The sequence below is a fragment of the Larimichthys crocea genome, chromosome XII, assembly GCF_000972845.2.
Source record: "Larimichthys crocea isolate SSNF chromosome XII, L_crocea_2.0, whole genome shotgun sequence".
In the NCBI taxonomy this organism is placed as follows: domain Eukaryota; kingdom Metazoa; phylum Chordata; class Actinopteri; family Sciaenidae; genus Larimichthys; species Larimichthys crocea.
The window spans coordinates 11,386,541-11,403,802 of record NC_040022.1 but is presented as its reverse complement, the minus strand read 5'-3'; the positions used below and the strand labels follow the sequence as shown (position 1 = coordinate 11,403,802).

Sequence of the window (17,262 nt, the reverse complement as noted above, 5' to 3'; positions counted from 1 at the left end):
CTCCTGTTGGCAAATCACCAGCCACCTTAAAATACCCCCATCAAATTCTCTGCCAAACAAAACACAGCACTCCACAATGAAACACACACATTAGAAAAATGCTAATTAAACAAGACAAGATTTAAAACTCAAAAAGGGCAGACTCTGTTCTCTATCAAAAAAGGTCGACGTGATCACAGAGCAGGTTTCACTTCTTCTGTCTCTCCATGTCTCTTCAGTCTCAGAGCCCAACCTGAAGGTGCGCTCGCGGTTGAAGCAGAAGGTGGCAGAGAGGCGGAGTTCTCCGCTCCTTCGCAGGAAGGATGGAACAGTTATCAGCACTTTTAAGAAGAGAGCTATAGAGATATCAGGTGAACACACACACACACACACATACTGTACATGAACATAAAGTTGAAAACAGACAGAAAAAGTATTAGAAATGGTTATAAGGTTAAAAGGTTATAAATTATATTAATAATACATAAGGCATTTTTATACATGAACTCAATGATTAACTCCTCTCTCTCTTTTTCTGTCTGTCTATGTATCTCCACCAGTCTCCTCTCTCTGTAATAGCGCTCCAGGTTCAGGTCCCAGCAGTCCCAACAGTTCCAATTCAGCTATAGCTAATGGCAACACGGGATCGGTGCCCAACATACAGACTGAGGTACACACACAGTTTATTTTAAGTAAATGTAAAGTTATGCGCGCTGACTCATGCAGAACACAGGTTGGTTTCGTTGTCACCATTCAGTTTTTTTGTACTGACAGACAGCTTGAACGCGCCAATTACAGTTCACTGTGGTTCAAGAAAAGTTAATTTGTACATTTACAGAACAATTGTTAACCAAAGTGAAATTTAAAATACATAAAAAAGAAATATTTAGTTGTTTTCTGTATTCCTAGCACATTAGGGTCAGGACGCTTTGTATTGCTTTATATTATTGGCCATTGGGCATTTGGCATCTTTCAGTCAGCTGAGAAGAGACTGAACATCATGTGTTTGTTGTCTAAAGGGGAAATATAGCTGCATATCGTCAGTGCGCCAACGATAAGGAATGTTATATATCCACAGATCTCAGAAGAAGCATTAGTAAGGCAAAGTAAAAGGGGCCTAAAATGGAGCCTTGGGGTACACCACAATTAACAGTCCCAGAAAAGAATGAAGAATTATTAAGATGTTTGTTATGGATAAAAAACTGGGCTCAACTGTTAAAAAAAATTTAGATGTGGAAAATGTCCACTGAAACATAATTTCTGGGAAGTGGTTTGCCTATGTTAACAGGGATAATGATGCTTGTAAATGCTAGCTAGCCAGGATATGGGTTAAAACAGCTGGACAAATTTGGTTGCATTCTTTAAGTGTGGCAAACTTTGTTGATATGAGATGATGGTCAAGTGCTTACAGTAGATGTTAAAAGAATGGTTACTATGGCAACATGGATTAATTTTCTTTATGTATTACCTTACATCAACTACTGCTAAGATTCTACAGAGCATACTTAAAGTCTGCCTGTGTGTCTGTCTGCCTGCAGCTGAGATCTCTCCATCAGACGCTGGGGGCTGATGGGACATTGAGTCCTCTGAATCTCTACACCTCGCCCTCCTTGCCGAATATCTCCTTGGGTCTCCCGGCCAACACACACATCACGGTGGGTAAACATCACAGTTCTCATCAATACCCCTAAATCGTAACACTCGCAAGTTACTTTGTCAGTGTGGTTACCACAGTAACAGCCCTTCTCCCCTCTACAGCCCTCTCAGAAGCTGTCGGCTCAACAAGAAGCCGAGCGCCAAGCCATCCAATCACTGCGAGGGGGCGGAGCTCTAACAGGGAAGTTTCTATCCACCTCCTCCCTACCTGCAGGTAAACTTCTGATCATTTAAGTTCTTATGTTTAAATTATTAGGTTAATAATAATAATATGTATGGATTATTCTGAACTGGTAATGATGTTTCTTTTAAGGGGTGGGGCATGATGTGGAGACACCGCCGCCCAGCTCTCATTCTGCCCATTCCTCGTTACTGCAACATGTACTACTGCTGGAACAGGCCAGACAACAGACTGCTATGCTAGCTGGTATACTCACACACACAAGTACACTGAAGTCAATGCTAACGTTCACGGTAGTGACCCTAACTCATTGTCTTTGTGCTCTGTCCCTTCACCCACTCAGTCCCCATGTACAGCCAGTCGCCGCTGGTTACGGCAGAGAGGGGCGTGTCCAGCGGCATGCGGTCGGTCAACAAGCTGCCTCGCCACCGGCCATTGGCTCGGACCCAGAGTGCACCTTTGCCCCAGTCCCCCCAGGCGCTGCAGCAGCTAGTGGTCCAACAGCAACATCAGCACTTCCTGGAGAAACACTACAAGGTACACAAGTTCACACAAACACATACACAAACACACACATGCATTCAAACACTGACACTACCTTGCGTGTGTGTGTGTAGATGCTATCGAAGGGGGCAGAGCTTCCCAGGCCACCGCCCACCCACCCAGAGGAGACAGAGGAGGAGCTAACAGAGACCAATGACATGCAGGAGGATGACGGAGGGCCGAGCCTTCACAGGTGAGGCATTTCTGACAACCAATCAGTATGAATGACTGATTAACGTGTAATGTAATGTATCGTAATGTATCTATATCCATATGTTATTTTAAACCTGTTGTCTGCCCTGTTATTCTGACCAATCAGGCTTCAGAAAGAGGGCTCTGATGACAGCACACCCTCTTCCGAGCGACTTGGCGTGCATATGAAGGGCGACGAGGAGCACGGGGGAGTGCATGTGAAAGGGGAGAGTACGGAGAGCGAGCTGGATGAAGAGGAGGAAGAAGAGGACGTCATCCAGCTGAGGGAGGATGACGAAGAGGAGAGAGGGACCTACACACAGGTTTGTGTGTGAACGCAATGCTGCTCTCTGCAGAGACTGAATGTGCCGCAGTGTGTCTCAGCAGCTCCATACACATCCACTTATATTCTAAGAAACTGATATTTGTGGAGTCGCTCGTTGAATCATCAAAAAGAATACATCCTCATGTTTGTGTTCTCCTTGATGAACATCTTGGAGGCTACCAGCTACGATAGCCTGACTCGCAGTGGATAGTTTCTGCTTCAGAGCTTGCGGAGCGTGACGTCGGGCTCAGTTTTCCCAAAAGTTGGAGGTCTGGATCAACCTCTCCCCTGCACGTGCCAGCGGTTATTTGTTATTATTTGGTTATTTGTGATTTCCAATCTTTGTCATTCTGTTGTGTCTTATTCTTACTTGTTTATGTTATTGTTTAAAAAAGTGATGGGTGGGATCGATGGCGGAAACTCATCTGATGGGGCTGTGGGGGCCTGCCAGGTTGGTCTTAAATTCAGGACATTTTGGTTACGCAGCATCATCCCACAGAGAGATGAATCACAAAACTGCATCATCAGCCAGCCTCCTGCTGTTTTCTTTCTCACTGTGTTTGCTCTTTTACAGATGTTGCTGTAGCGTTAGCTATCTGAGTCATCACAGCCAACGGTGGGCCCGTTGCTTTAGTCCAAACCTGAGATGGCTTCAGGTGTTTTTCACCCTCGCACAATTGTTTTCACACACAGAGATCTGCAGTGAGCTGTTTGTTTTTTGAGTATCACAACTAGATATCCTTTTTGGATGCTGTTCTTCAGAGAAACAGCACATTGTGCTTTGGTGAGGTCATTACATAACATGATCTGCTTTCAATGTAAAGTACATATTTTTGGTTTACCAAAATTTGACGAAGTACAATTTTTTCCTTCCCCATTCTGATCCCGAAACCTCAACTTTGTGTATCAGTGGATATCGAGTACCGTTCCAATACAAGTGTGTCCAAAATATACCGGTAAATTATCTTGCTGTATGACTGCTATCTTTGTTGTATCATTGGCTCAGGTCAAACCATTTTTAAACATGAACATCTACTTTGATATTGACATTTAGCTAGCTCTGGCTAACGTTACACTTCAGGAACTCTAGTTCTCTACTCTAATCCAGTAGATGCCAGTGCCAACGCCTAACCTTTCTCTACTCGTCCGTGATTGGCTTAGGATCCGTTGGCTTCGTTGGTTTTGGTTGGTTAGATCATGGCGGGTCATGACTTCGCCAGCCTGGGGAAAAAAAGACAAACAGGATACTGCACTGTTCTGGGGCTAAGTGGGCATTCAGACAGGAACAGGCGGCGCGGCAAAAACGAGGTCTTTTCATTCATTTCAGTGGAGGGTCGTGCGTTTCCGCACCGGCAGTCAGCAAACGCAGGGGTTGCTGCAAAAAACGTCGCCGGCGTCCGGGAGAGAAGTTGAACCAGATTCAACTTTTGGGAAAATGGAGCCCCTCATCACACTCCACAAGCCAATCAGATACTCAGATCGGTCAAACCTCCACAGACAGCATGAAATGTCTCTGAAGCAGAGACTATCCAGGTGGATTCACAGACTAAACTCTGATCATCTACCTGTCTGTGTGTTCTCACTGTTTATTTCATGTACCAGTTTCTAAATCTGAGTCCGACTCACAATTTACACTGCAAAATAATGACACGAAGAAGTTTAATTTGATTTGTGTCCGATGAGATTAGAGGGAGAGAGAGAGGGCTTTGGTAGAGAGACAGAGTTACAACAACAGAGAGCGAGCGCCGGCCTCGATAAAGCTGTTATTAATCAGAGAAATAAAAGTTATTTCCTGATTGTTTCACAGCGGTTATAGGTATAGACACACCCATGGCAACCCACCTCAGCTACAAGATGTAGGGTCTGAAGTACTAGGCAGTTAGGGATAGGCAAGAAGCCTGGGTGGTAAGGGGTTGGATAACTGTCTGGGGAGGGGTTAGGGTGGAGGATGTCCAAAGTCTGAAGGCCAGCATGTGGAGGAGATGTCCGGGTCTAGAGTACGCCAGAGATTAGGTGGTTGTGGTTAGGCAAGGAGCCCAAGTGTTTAGGGTTAGAATAATCTTCTTGGAAGAGGTTGTAGTGGTTAAAACCATGGTGAGTGACCGATCCAGGGTGTTTAGATCCAGGCTAGGGTTAGGGTTAGCAAGACAAGGTTAGGGTGAGGGTCACCTGCAGTCCTCCCCTGCAGGTGTTCAGCAAGAGCAGGTGTAACACAAGACCATGCTGCTGGTTCATCAGCTTACTCATGAAGTTGTTCATGAAGTTGTGTTGTGTCTCCGACTGCTGTCTGGCTGCCAGCCACTTCACTGGCTTTACGCAGCGCGATATGTGCTTTGCAGATTGGATATGTTTGTTTTAGCAGACAACTTGAGTTGGACTTGATGTTGTCTCAAGTAATGCCACTTGAGTCAGCGTCGACTGAAAATGAAAGATGTTGAATCTGTACAATCAGGTGATTTCAGTCGAGTTGCATTGTGGGTGAACAAAAGTATGAATGGAAGATGATAGTTCTGTTTCTGTTATGTCGTTTTGATCCTTTTTTTTAAAAACTGAACATAATGAGTGTGTTGCTAAATTAATAGAGTTCTGTTTAACAAAACAAACCTACACACTCCAATGCTGTTATTGCCTCAGCGCACCCAAATACACACATCTGACCCCTGGCCACTGTTTGTGCCTGAGGAGGAGGAGACAGCTCTTATTTGAGGAAAAGTTTGAATGGATCAGTCTAAAATGTGCAATCACATCTATATATATTTATTTTTTGCTGAAGCACACAAGTGCAGGATGAGTCATCAGAAGAAAGCTTTGACATTTTACACAAACAGAGAAGAGTGGGATTTGAATGGAACACAAGCGCAAGACTTTTTTTGTGACGCACGCTTGTCGCGTTCTGTCTGTTTTGCGACATACACGGCGTGCATGCGCAGGAAACGCGCTCGGACGGAGACAAACTCGAGCTCGAGCTCCGCTGCTGGGTGTCCAGTCAAACTTGAGCGGAGAGACACACACACGCAAACCCACACACAATTGTTGATGCTGCAGTGACATCACCAGCCGGTGACTCAACCACTGGACTCTTCGCTGTGTGTGGCTGTATGTCTGCATATCTTCAAGTGTGTGTGTGTGTGTGTGTGTGTGTTTGTGTGTGTTTTAGTGTCCACCGACTCACGATGATGAGTCACCCAGTTCGCAGCAGGGAGCACAGCAACACCCCCTATATATAGACACTACACTGTGTGTGTGTGTGTGTGTGTGTGTGTGTGTGTGTGTGTGCATTTTCACCTTTCAAAGGTGAAATTTCAGGACAGTCGATCCAAAACTTAAGGCAAGCATAACACTTGTTGTCATAAAAAGTGTCGTAGCAGCATTTTTTATCAATCAAACAAACAATAATCTGTCATTATGTCAATATATGGCATGTTTTCACACACGGCAAGTATACAGCAGTGTGTGTGATGACAGGAGAGAGACTGGGGGGGTGATGTTAAGCATTCTGTCATGTTTTAAACACACACACACTGTCTCTGCAGTGAATGGATTGATCTGTGATTCATCCCTCTGCTGTGAATCATAACTCACTCTCTCTCTCTCCCCCTGTGTCTCTCATCTGCTTCCCATCAGGCCTTGCAGCAGCTGGGTGTGTTCCAGTCTTCGTTGTCCCACAGACCCCTGGGAAGAGCGCAGTCCTCCCCCGCAGCCACTGTCAATCCCATCAAACACCTCTTCACCACCGGTCAGTTTTTGTTTTTGTTTCACACACATCTGGTTTGTTATCAGGAGGAGAGTTTGTTTGACATCACCGGCACCAGTCCGCCTACTGTAAGCCACCATGCTTGTTGCCTGGCAACAGGGAGCTGACTCTCTGTTGGGTGACAGTGAACTGACTAAAATAACATACATTTGTAACTAATGTTTTGTCTAATGTTGCTAATCTTTTGGTAGTTTTGAGTAGTTTTGATCATCCAAACATGAAACCACCTGTTTGTAGTACATACTCATTTCCTGTATTTGTTTTCACAATAAAAGCCTCAGTGGACATAAACTCTGACTTTTAAAATAACTAGTAAGACTAGAACACATCCTGGTCTTGTGCTTAACGCTGTTAACCCTTCACAACATCCTCAGGCTACAAGTAGCCTGAGTTATATAGTCCCTCCAGCAGTTTCTGGATCTGCCTCCTAGTTAGAGGTGCCCAGAGCATCTTCAAAGGGAGGCGCCCAGCGGGGCGTCCTAATCAGATGCCCGGATCACCTCAGCTGGCTCCTTTCAACCCGAAGGAGTAGCGGCTCTACTCCGAGCTCCTTCTGAATGTCCAAGTTCCTCACCCTATCTCTAAGGCTGAGCCCGGCCACCCGGTGGAGGAAGTTCATTTTGAGCTTCGCCTGCTACGGTCTTGTTCACGAGTAATGGGGAACATGGAGCAGTCCATAACATAATATAATATCAACTTAGACAGACCCATCACCTGTCAACCAATCACTGTGGACATTGTGAGTAGGTTCATTCAGAAAACATGTCATTCATAGCGACAGAGTCAACACTGCCCATTCTTTAAGCTCTCAGCAGCTTTTTTTAAAAAAGGTCTTGAGGAAGTTTGGAGCTTTTTGTGGCATTTGGAAGGAGAGGAGGACAGTCTCCATAAATGTCAAACTCTCCATAAACTATGAGTCCTATATACGTGAAACGTAAATAGTGTATTCAGATAAGTCTTTCCTAACAGAGTCTACCTGAGGTTTGTGTTGTGTTGTCCTGCACGTCTCACATCTATATCTCATAGCTACTGACACCTAGTGGCCTTTTGCTGCTACTGCAAAACACAATGTGGGAACCATGAACACACATGTTTTTGCTGATCATTTATCATGTGAGGCGTTATCTGTGCACCATCTAGTTTTATGTATTTCTCTATTTTTGGCTTTTACTTTTGTAGTACTCACGCCCATCTTCCTGTTGTCTTCTGCTCTCTCGTTTGAAGGGCTCGTATACGACAGTCTGATGTTGAAGCATCAGTGTGTGTGCGGCAACGCTCACATCCACCCGGAGCATGCTGGGAGAGTGCAAAGCATCTGGTCCAGACTGCAGGAGACGGGCCTGCTGGGCCGCTGCGAGGTACACACACACACACACACACACACACACTTTGCAAACAGGACCTCGTAGAATTGCTACGCCCACAATGATGTAATGTCACGGCTGGTGCTCACGCTGCAGGCTATCCCAGCATGCACTGCAATACACTGCCAACATTCACCTCCCAGAGAAAGTGAGTGGAGTAGAAAGCCTTTGTTAGCACAGCTGATCTTGTTTTAGCATCACGCCATCAGCACATCTTCTCTTCATCCATACACACCAACATCCCTTTTTTTTTTAATTCCCAAATGTCCCATTCTATTATTTTTCTCTTACATGCAAATTTAAAATGTGCAAACTCCTTACTCATTCTCCCTCCGTCTGTGTGTGTGTGTGAGCAGAGGATTCGTGGGCGTAAAGCATCTCTGGATGAGATCCAGTCCGTCCATTCAGAGTTCCACACTCTGCTGTATGGAACCAGTCCACTGAATCGACACAAACTGGACCACAAGAAACTGCTGGGTAACTGTCTGTCTGTCTGTCAGATCTGATGCTGTCAACATGTTACTGCTGAAAACTGAGCTGAACTCTACATTCACACATCTAAACGTGCCGACGACACTCTGAAGTTCAAAACACCCTGACAGGAAGTACTCAGATCTCTAAGTAAAAGTACTAGAGTGTAAAACTCAGCATTAAAATCCTACTTCAATAAAAGTATCATCACTAAAGTGTACTTCAAGTATCAACAGTCAAAGTTAATCAGATGAAAATGTCTCATGTGACTGATGTTATTATATCTGACATTATTAGATTGCCTGTTACTGTTGTAGCTCATTTTAACTGCTTTATGTACACTTATCTAGTCAGGGCAAACCAGGCTGTGGAGACCACATGACTGACTGCTACAAGCCATGTTTCAAACAGCAGAGTTTCTGTTTGTCTAAAAGTTATAGACGTGTTTATCACGGCATAAGCGGAAGTAATTGTTTCATGAAATTGTGAGTCGAATGTGTCTTTGTTAGATTGGAGCTGTGTAGATGTTTCTTTATTAATACAAACAAAACCTGTATCCCCATAAGGATTATTGCCTCAAAGCTAGACTACGTAGAAATTGGTATTTGCATTGCAGTGCATTACTGCTGTTGTACATAAACATTATTTATGATCAAAAGCGATTCAACAGCCAAACATCAAGCAAAGTCAACAACACAAGGCTTAGCAGCCAGCTGATATTACCCAGCTCGTCGTCTGTCTTTCAGCCTTTTATCTCACCAAGCTCCCACCGACAACTAAAAGTCAGTCCCTCGGTCACTCGGTCAAACTTACTCCATTAGCATCCTCTCTGCTGAGCCCAACTACCTGGCTCTGAAACGGTGTCCGTTTTGGTGTTGTTAGAATTCCCCCACAGGTCAAAACCTCTGAGCTCACAGTCCAGACAGCCCTGATAATAGACTGAGCTAACATTAGCGAACAGCAGCTACAATTGGCAGCAGTTTAATTCACTGTCTTCCTACTATTATTCTTCCTAATTCACACACTGAAACACCTCTAACCTCTACTCTGATTGGTTGTTTCAGGTCCAATCAGCCAAAAGATGTATGCTGTTCTCCCCTGTGGAGGAATAGGGGTGAGGATATCTTTCTACTTGTCTGTCTGTTTGGATGTCAGTGTTTTAGCTCTGGTCTGACGGTCTGAACTCTGTGCTGACCCTCCTCCTCCAGGTGGACAGTGACACCGTGTGGAATGAGATGCACTCGTCGGCAGCGGTACGCATGGCGGTCGGCTCAGTCATCGAGCTGGCCTTCAGAGTTGCGGCGGGGGAGCTGAAGGTAACACGTGTGTGGAAACGTACGCGGTTTACTGAAAACAAAGTGTAAACACAGTGTCTTACCCGTCCTTCACTCTGTGTCTGTTTTTGTATCAGAACGGCTTCGCAGTGGTTCGTCCACCAGGTCACCATGCTGAGGAGTCCACCGCCATGTCAGTACACCCACAACATCATTGATACACTGCATATTTGAATACATCACATTTTAAGTGATGATTAACATTTTGTACCACTTTCTCTTTGTGTGTGTGCGCGTGTGTGTGTGTGTGTGTGTGTGAAAACAGGGGCTTTTGCTTCTTTAATTCAGTAGCCATCACTGCCAAGCTGCTGCAGCAGAAACTGGGAGTGGGCAAGATCCTCATTGTGGACTGGGTGAGTAACAAAATCTCTCAGCATTGTCACAAGGACAGAACTAAACATTTTTGTTTGGCTCTTAGAGGAGAAGTTTGTAGGATTTAGTGGCATCTAGTGGTGTATTTATGTATTGTTGCAGGGCTGTGTGGTGGTGCGTGGGTGTGGTGGGGTGAAGGAGGGGAGCGGCTGTGGGTGATGCTGACCGTAATCGCTATGAAGCAATCACTCACATCTTGATGCTGGCACTCCCTTACTCTCATTCACTGTCTGTCACTCAACCATTGGACGAAAACCAAATTAAACGTCTTCCTGTCTCTATTTTGCTGCGTAATTTGTGAGCCAGACACAGATTTAATATCTGGTACATGAAATAAAGTAAGCCAGAACACAACAGGTAGAGTATACTGTAGACAGTATCAGCTTCAGAGACATTTTGGGCTGACTGTGGAGAGAATTGCCCGATCCTAACATCTGACTGGCGGCTGCAGTGTGATGTCAGGCTGCATTTTAATAATGCGTCTTTAACATAAAGTAGAAACCACGGTGGCCATGAAACATGCGAAATGTAAAACACTCAATCAAGACTCAGTGTTGAGTTGGTGTGAGATGGCAGTTCAACATGGAGGTCCCTGTGGATGAGGACTCGTAGTGTCTGTAGATATAAACTCATTCTGAGGTAATAAAAACATAAAGCACAGTAGCAAATGTGACCATTAGGCTGCAGCGAATGTTTGCAGATATTTGACCACAATGTATAACGTTTCACCCACATTATATACTGTTCGTGTCAGTGCGGCGTAACATTAGCTAAACTATCAGCATTACATAACTCATCAATAAAAATGAAATGAAAATGAATTTTTTTTTAATGTCAAAGCACCACTGATCTGAAGTCTGCCAGTCTGTCACAAATCAGACTGAGCTGTCTGACCTCAAAGCAGGCGACTCTTGTTCTCACCGTTCTCTGCGCAGGAAAAACAAGCAGCACCTTTAATCAAAAAATAAAGAAAAAAATGAGGCTGATTCATTCTCCACATGACAGATCTGGGACATTTTCTTGGTTATCTCAGTTCATTCCACGTGGATCTTAACTCGGAGGATAACTCTGTTCTCCTTTTATAATTTAAGTGTCTGTTAGTGTTTTTAAAACTTCCTGAGTCAGAAAAAAAAAATGTTTGTGTGCATCAAACTCAGATCAATTTTTTTGTACTTTGACCAGGACAAAGTCATCCACTGAGTCTTCTCCCGTCTCCAACTAGTTCAAAATGCAGCACAAAAGCCACCATCCATGACATCTACGCTGTCTCTGCTACACGACACAAGTGTTAAACGTTCTCGCGCCCATCTGACCAGAGACCTCTGTCTGTCATGAGATCCAGGACTAAGTGTTAAAGAGGCACAGAATTCTCTATCACTGCCCTGCAATGATGGCATTATCTTCCTCCCACCATCTCATTTTCTAGAGTCACCTTAGAGCGCTCTTTTATTTACTAGCCTTTAGCTGTGCTTAATTAGGTTTGTGTTGTCATTATGTGCCATTGGTATTAGTATTCTTATCGCTATATCTTATCTATTTATATATCTATATCTTAAAAAAGCACTATGTTGTGTTCAAAGCTCTGTATAAATAAAGTTGGGTTGACTAATTCTACAGGCCAGCTGATTCATTCAATCCTCCAGCGCTGCCTGTTTAGACTGTTGTGAAAAAGAATCTCCCAGCTGGCCCGTTGGACTGTTGGCTTGTGGGCACTGTCCCATTTGGCCCAGTTTAAACGTCCACACAGGTCACAGAGAAACGATAGTTGATCTTACTTCAAGTCCAAGGAAGTATTCACGTAGCAGTCATAAGAGCTGTACAAAATCTTTAAATTAAGGAAAGGACAGGAAAGGAAAGGAAAGGAAAGGCTTCAGTGCTTCCTTTCTTAACGCCTTGAGCATAGGATACACTGGGCCACCCTTTACGAAAAGGAAAGGAGATAAATCTGCCCCACAATTCCTTGCGGCAGCAGCTAACAAATCAGTGTCTCTCTCATAACAACCCGTTGACCTTCTCGCTGATGCCACTCTGACACCTGTCACTGCAGGACATTCACCATGGCAACGGCACCCAGCAGGCCTTCTACAGTGACCCCAACGTCCTCTACATCTCCCTCCACCGCTACGACGATGGAAACTTCTTTCCTGGCAGCGGAGCTCCTGAGGAGGTACACACACACACACACACACACACACACACAAAGTAGAGGTGAGAATTCAGAAATAGTTGTCCCCACGTGTTGAAAAAAGTACCACACTGGTGCTTCCTCTCATCACCACACACACTGGAAACACTGACTGAGATTCACACACACTCTGTCTGACCTTTAGCTGTGCGCTGAATTTTCCCCTCAGGGTATCGGTGCAGCCTTATCTTAGCAGAAAAAAATGCTACACTAAACATTACACACTGTGTGTCTATCCTTGAGGTCTGACTAATGTGTTTCCTTCTTCATAAAACATTTGTACAAGCGGTATCGTTTCAACTTTGACTGCTTCCATTGACCTGCAGTCTTCTCCGCCTCTTGCTGCTACATTGTTACGTTTCTTGCTGCGTTGCTGCCACCAATGGATCAGTGGAATAGCGCTGTAGACTTTGAAGACTAAATAAAGAAAAGCAAACACACTCCATCAATCAGCTCAGCTCGGATGTCCTTCTTTAGAAAACCAAACCAACCTTGGACTTCATTATTTAAATGTAAACGTTAAAATTCAACATAGATGCTGGATGTACATTCATTATGTTTTTCATCAAATATTGTATTAAGTTGCTAATGTTCTGCTTCTGTGATAGTTACAGCAATGCAAAAATATAATGCAAATAAAAAAATACCTCTGTCTATTGAAGGCTCCCTGCTGCCATCTGCTGGACCAGTGCAGCTGCAAATGGCTGACATCAGATCACATTTAATACTTTATTTTATAGAGCAGTCTCTGCTTCTCTAATGATGCGCTGCAGTTATTGATAACGTGAGAAACACTCATGAATCCCAGTGTTTTGTTGGTTTAAGTGAGTCGTCTTTTCCACCCTTTTCACACGCATTTACATGTGTTAGACTGAGCTGGTATCAGGAGGAAGATAGTTACAAAGAGAATACAGATTCATTTGCTCATTTTGAATAATTCATGAAGCTTGCTTGAAGTTTTGTGGCTCTTGAGGCACCACAAGTTCACCCACTATTGACAGGTCACCACTGTGTAGTACATTTTAAACAGTCCAAGTCATTTATTTGTAATTTTACAGACATAAATGATTCTTTGGTGTTTGTTTCATAATTTATAATCCTGTTACCATCTTTCACGTCAGAGACGCACGATATTAACATCTCTCTTTCTGCAGGTGGGATCAGGTGCAGGTGTCGGTTTTAATGTGAACATAGCGTGGACTGGAGGAGTGGAGCCACCTATGGGTGACGTGGAGTACCTCACTGCCTTCAGGTAAACATTAGAACGATTAGATTTAATTTTTTTTTTTAATAAATGGTGACATCATTACTGAGGTCCACAGAGAGGCATGGGTGAAATGTGAGTGGACACTGTGTGGCTCTTGGCAGTGTAGACATCTCTGCTCGTGTTGGAAATGTTTCATGTTGCACAAAATGTTTGCTCTCTTAATCCCAAAGCACTTTGACTTACATTAGTGAGTCGATACAAAAAAATCCCCAGTGGGCAGTTCAAGTGGCTTCATGTTAAAGTAACAACGTGATTTAAAATGTCCATTGTGTGTGTGTGTGTGTGTGTGTGTGTGTGTGTGTGTGTGTGTGTGTGTGTAGGAGTGTGGTGATGCCCATCGCTCAGAAGTTCAGTCCAGATGTGGTCCTGGTGTCTGCAGGCTTCGACGCAGTCGAGGGTCATCAGTCTCCTCTGGGAGGATACAATGTCTCTGCCAAGTGTGAGTACGCCGGTTACCACGGTGACCAGGCCAGTCTTTTTTTTTTTTAACACTACCTCAACGACACAACACAAGTTTTAAATAGTGTTGACTAAGACTAGTTTGTGTGTTGGCAGGTTTCGGGCAGCTAACGCATCTGCTGATGGGTCTGGCGGGCGGGCGCGTTGTCATGGCGCTGGAAGGCGGTCATGACCTCACTGCCATATGCGACGCATCAGAGGCCTGTGTTTCTGCACTGCTGGGAGACCCGGTGAGAGAGAGAGAGAGAGAGAGAGAGTCAGAATGTCAGCAGTAATTATTTGTGTTTATGTATCAAACGTGAGCCATGCTAGTCTTTTTGAACCTGGAGGTGCTGGCCACCATCTCTGTGAACAATATGCAAATATTATATGGTTTAACAATCAACCAACTTAGACTCATTTTGGGATTATCTTTCTCTTTATTTTTGAGAGTTGGATGAGTGGATTGATATCAAGTAACAGAGCTGTAGTCAGGACTTGGTACGAAGGCTGGAAACATGAGAAACAGCTAGCCAGGTTCAAACAAATGAGTAATTAACATGTTATAGAACTCATTCACAAACAGTTTGTGGTTCTAGCGGAAGTGGCATGAACTTTTTAGGTGCAGTGACTGAGTCTTTACAGTGAGGTTGCCAAGTTTGCAGACAAGCCATATCTCATATCTGGCAGGCCGTGCTATTCAGTTTAATACATTGCCGCTTTCTTTTCATAACTTCTGGTTGCTCACTGCTTACAGAAGACCATATGAACATCTACACATCTACAATAAAAAACAAATGACTCTCCTTATATTAGCACAGTTTGAATGACCACAGTCAGACAGTGTCTGTTTACATATGTTGTTACCTATAGGAAATTAGAAACTAGAAAAACACATTCCAACGCATTCTGACAAGTCAACATCAATGTGTGGGAGAACCGGTGTAATTATAACTGATGTAACAGATCAACACACAGTGTCTTCCAGCTCTGACAATCCTTCACGCTGCACATTTTATTGTAAAACAACATGGATGTTGTTGTTGTTGTTGCTGTTAATCAAGAAATCAAAAAAAGTCGGCTAGTTAGGCTAAGCAAGCTGTGACTCAAAGCTTTGTACTCATCTAACTGTTGGAGCGACTGTTGATTCCTTTAGCACAAGCCTCCAGTCAGTGGTATTCTAGTTTTAATTGATTTCATGCATTTCTGTTAAAACACACACTCTTTCTGTCTCTCCCAGTGTGACTCTGTCTTTCAGTGGCCTCAAGAGAAGCCATGTCCAAAAGCATGGGCCTCACTAGAGAGAGTAATAGAGATCCAGAGTAAGACACACACACACACACTGTAAATATACCCAACGATGAGAAGCTACAAAGAGGTCTTGATCCTCAATCCACGTCTTTCTCTCTTTCTCTCTGTCCTTGCAGGTAAACACTGGTCTTGTCTCCAGAGTTTGTCTCAGACAAGTGGCCACTCGCTATTGGATGGCCCCCTGGGGGCTCAAGCCCAATCGGAGGACGAGGCAGAAACGGTCAGCGCCATGGCCTCCCTTAGTGTTGATGTTGAGCAGCCAAGCTCCATTCCTGACAACACGGAAACCAGCAGGTCAGCAGTGAAACGCGATGACACATTCAGAGCATTATCAAGGAACCAGAAGTACACAGAGTATAGAAGTACAGTACAAACTTGGACGTGTGTCAGTCAAGTGCTGATATTAGTGGTTCTGCCACTGTCTGCAGCATTAAGCATTAGCTTTTTAGTTGCCCTGTTTACTTAAAAAAGTGGAAATTAAATGAAGAGAGGAAACATAGTAACAGACACATCCACAATTGGAGCGGCTAGAACAGCTGTTTTGTCACTGTTGTGGTAAATCAATATTACATAGACTATAAACAGAAGGGGTCCTAACAGTGATCCTTGACGAACACCAATCAAAAAAAATGTAGTTACATTAACTTCAAAGCAACACAAAGTAACTATGAACAACAGCCACTAGTCAAGTCACCTCTTTTTGCTCTGTGCTCCAATAACAGTGGAGCTGAGATATGCTTATGTGTTACGTTCATCTACATTACAAAGGCAAGCACATTTTGTAGATGACTAAAAGATAAGAGCAACATATATAATCTCATCTTGCGTTAGCTCACGTTAGCAAAAATGTAATCTGACTGGCTAACTGACAGTTGCTGTAAATTATCTAGCTAGTTAGCTAGCGTTTTGCTGCAAGATGCTAGCTAACGATTGATGTAGATTAGCTTTAGTGATTACCATTTTGATAACATTGGCTAGCCAATTTAAAAATGTATTTCAAATGTTATTGGAGCTTAGAGCAAAAATGGGCGGGGCTTAAAAAGGGTCTATTATGAGATAGTGCTTAAGCATTTGTGTCACAAGGTGTAACACAAAACTAAAATGAATTGCTTTTTTAACTGCCCACAGGTCCACAGAGGAGCCAATGGAAGAAGAGCCTGTACTGTAGGAGGAGCTTAAACAAGAACCACACAAAAACTCCACATTCACCTCCTTCTGGCACCTCCTCTTCCTCTTCCTTCTCCTCTTCCTCCGCAGAGTGTGAGGAGGCACACACACAGCAGTGTGAGTGGAATAGTGCCGTTGTGGAGGACTCCGATTGGCTGAGGAGAACAGTACGGAGGCAGGAGAAGGCGGGGCTTATGAAAAACATGGACACGTTTGTTTTCTATTGGTTCATCAGCCCAAGGAGGAGCAGACGACTTGTTAGCATCTCCATGGAAACCAGAGGAGGAGCGGGTCAGCGAGGAGACACGTCTTGTGACCTATATACTTTACCACCTGTACACGGCACCACTGAATTTTCCTTTCCACCACCCAGTCGCTCTTCTGTCTTTCTGTTTTAGTCCGTACTCCTCTGTTTCCACACAGCGGGACGACGACTGTGGGAAAACCTGAATTTGAATCAGAATGAATGACAACAAGCAGACGACTTGTCTCCTTGTCTGTCTGTCGGTCGGAGAGAGACGAGGCTGAGCGAACACATGGAGGTTCGGCTGGTGGAGGAGGAATAATAACCTGTTTTTAAAATGAGCAGAGGAGGAGGAGGAACTAGGTGCCTTTTTAAAAAAAAAAAAAAAAAACTAACCGTCCAATCAGAAACCACAAAAACACCATCGCCGCAGCATCTCAGCAAACCAACCAGCCAATCAGGACTGAAGAAACACACTG

General features: G+C 44.1%; 1 protein-coding gene across 3 annotated transcripts in view; it reads left to right on the top strand.

The window, feature by feature from the left end:
- Nucleotides 1-17,174, top strand: part of hdac5 (histone deacetylase 5) — a 51,876-nt gene extending 34,702 nt beyond the window's left edge. For all 3 annotated transcript variants that reach the window (XM_019256233.2, XM_019256231.2, XM_019256230.2), the window contains 22 exons: nucleotides 219-350; nucleotides 540-649; nucleotides 1,518-1,634; nucleotides 1,738-1,849; nucleotides 1,949-2,062; nucleotides 2,160-2,353; nucleotides 2,434-2,552; nucleotides 2,679-2,874; nucleotides 6,501-6,612; nucleotides 7,855-7,988; nucleotides 8,351-8,471; nucleotides 9,530-9,579; nucleotides 9,674-9,781; nucleotides 9,877-9,932; nucleotides 10,065-10,152; nucleotides 12,219-12,338; nucleotides 13,511-13,608; nucleotides 13,944-14,062; nucleotides 14,179-14,312; nucleotides 15,302-15,383; nucleotides 15,489-15,666; nucleotides 16,501-17,174. In XM_019256233.2, the coding sequence (XP_019111778.2) occupies nucleotides 219-350; nucleotides 540-649; nucleotides 1,518-1,634; nucleotides 1,738-1,849; nucleotides 1,949-2,062; nucleotides 2,160-2,353; nucleotides 2,434-2,552; nucleotides 2,679-2,874; nucleotides 6,501-6,612; nucleotides 7,855-7,988; nucleotides 8,351-8,471; nucleotides 9,530-9,579; nucleotides 9,674-9,781; nucleotides 9,877-9,932; nucleotides 10,065-10,152; nucleotides 12,219-12,338; nucleotides 13,511-13,608; nucleotides 13,944-14,062; nucleotides 14,179-14,312; nucleotides 15,302-15,383; nucleotides 15,489-15,666; nucleotides 16,501-16,540 (2,534 nt within the window). In that variant the 3' untranslated portion in view covers nucleotides 16,541-17,174. The remainder of the gene's footprint in view (nucleotides 1-218; nucleotides 351-539; nucleotides 650-1,517; nucleotides 1,635-1,737; nucleotides 1,850-1,948; nucleotides 2,063-2,159; nucleotides 2,354-2,433; nucleotides 2,553-2,678; nucleotides 2,875-6,500; nucleotides 6,613-7,854; nucleotides 7,989-8,350; nucleotides 8,472-9,529; nucleotides 9,580-9,673; nucleotides 9,782-9,876; nucleotides 9,933-10,064; nucleotides 10,153-12,218; nucleotides 12,339-13,510; nucleotides 13,609-13,943; nucleotides 14,063-14,178; nucleotides 14,313-15,301; nucleotides 15,384-15,488; nucleotides 15,667-16,500) is intronic.
- Nucleotides 17,175-17,262: the final 88 nt, after the last annotated feature.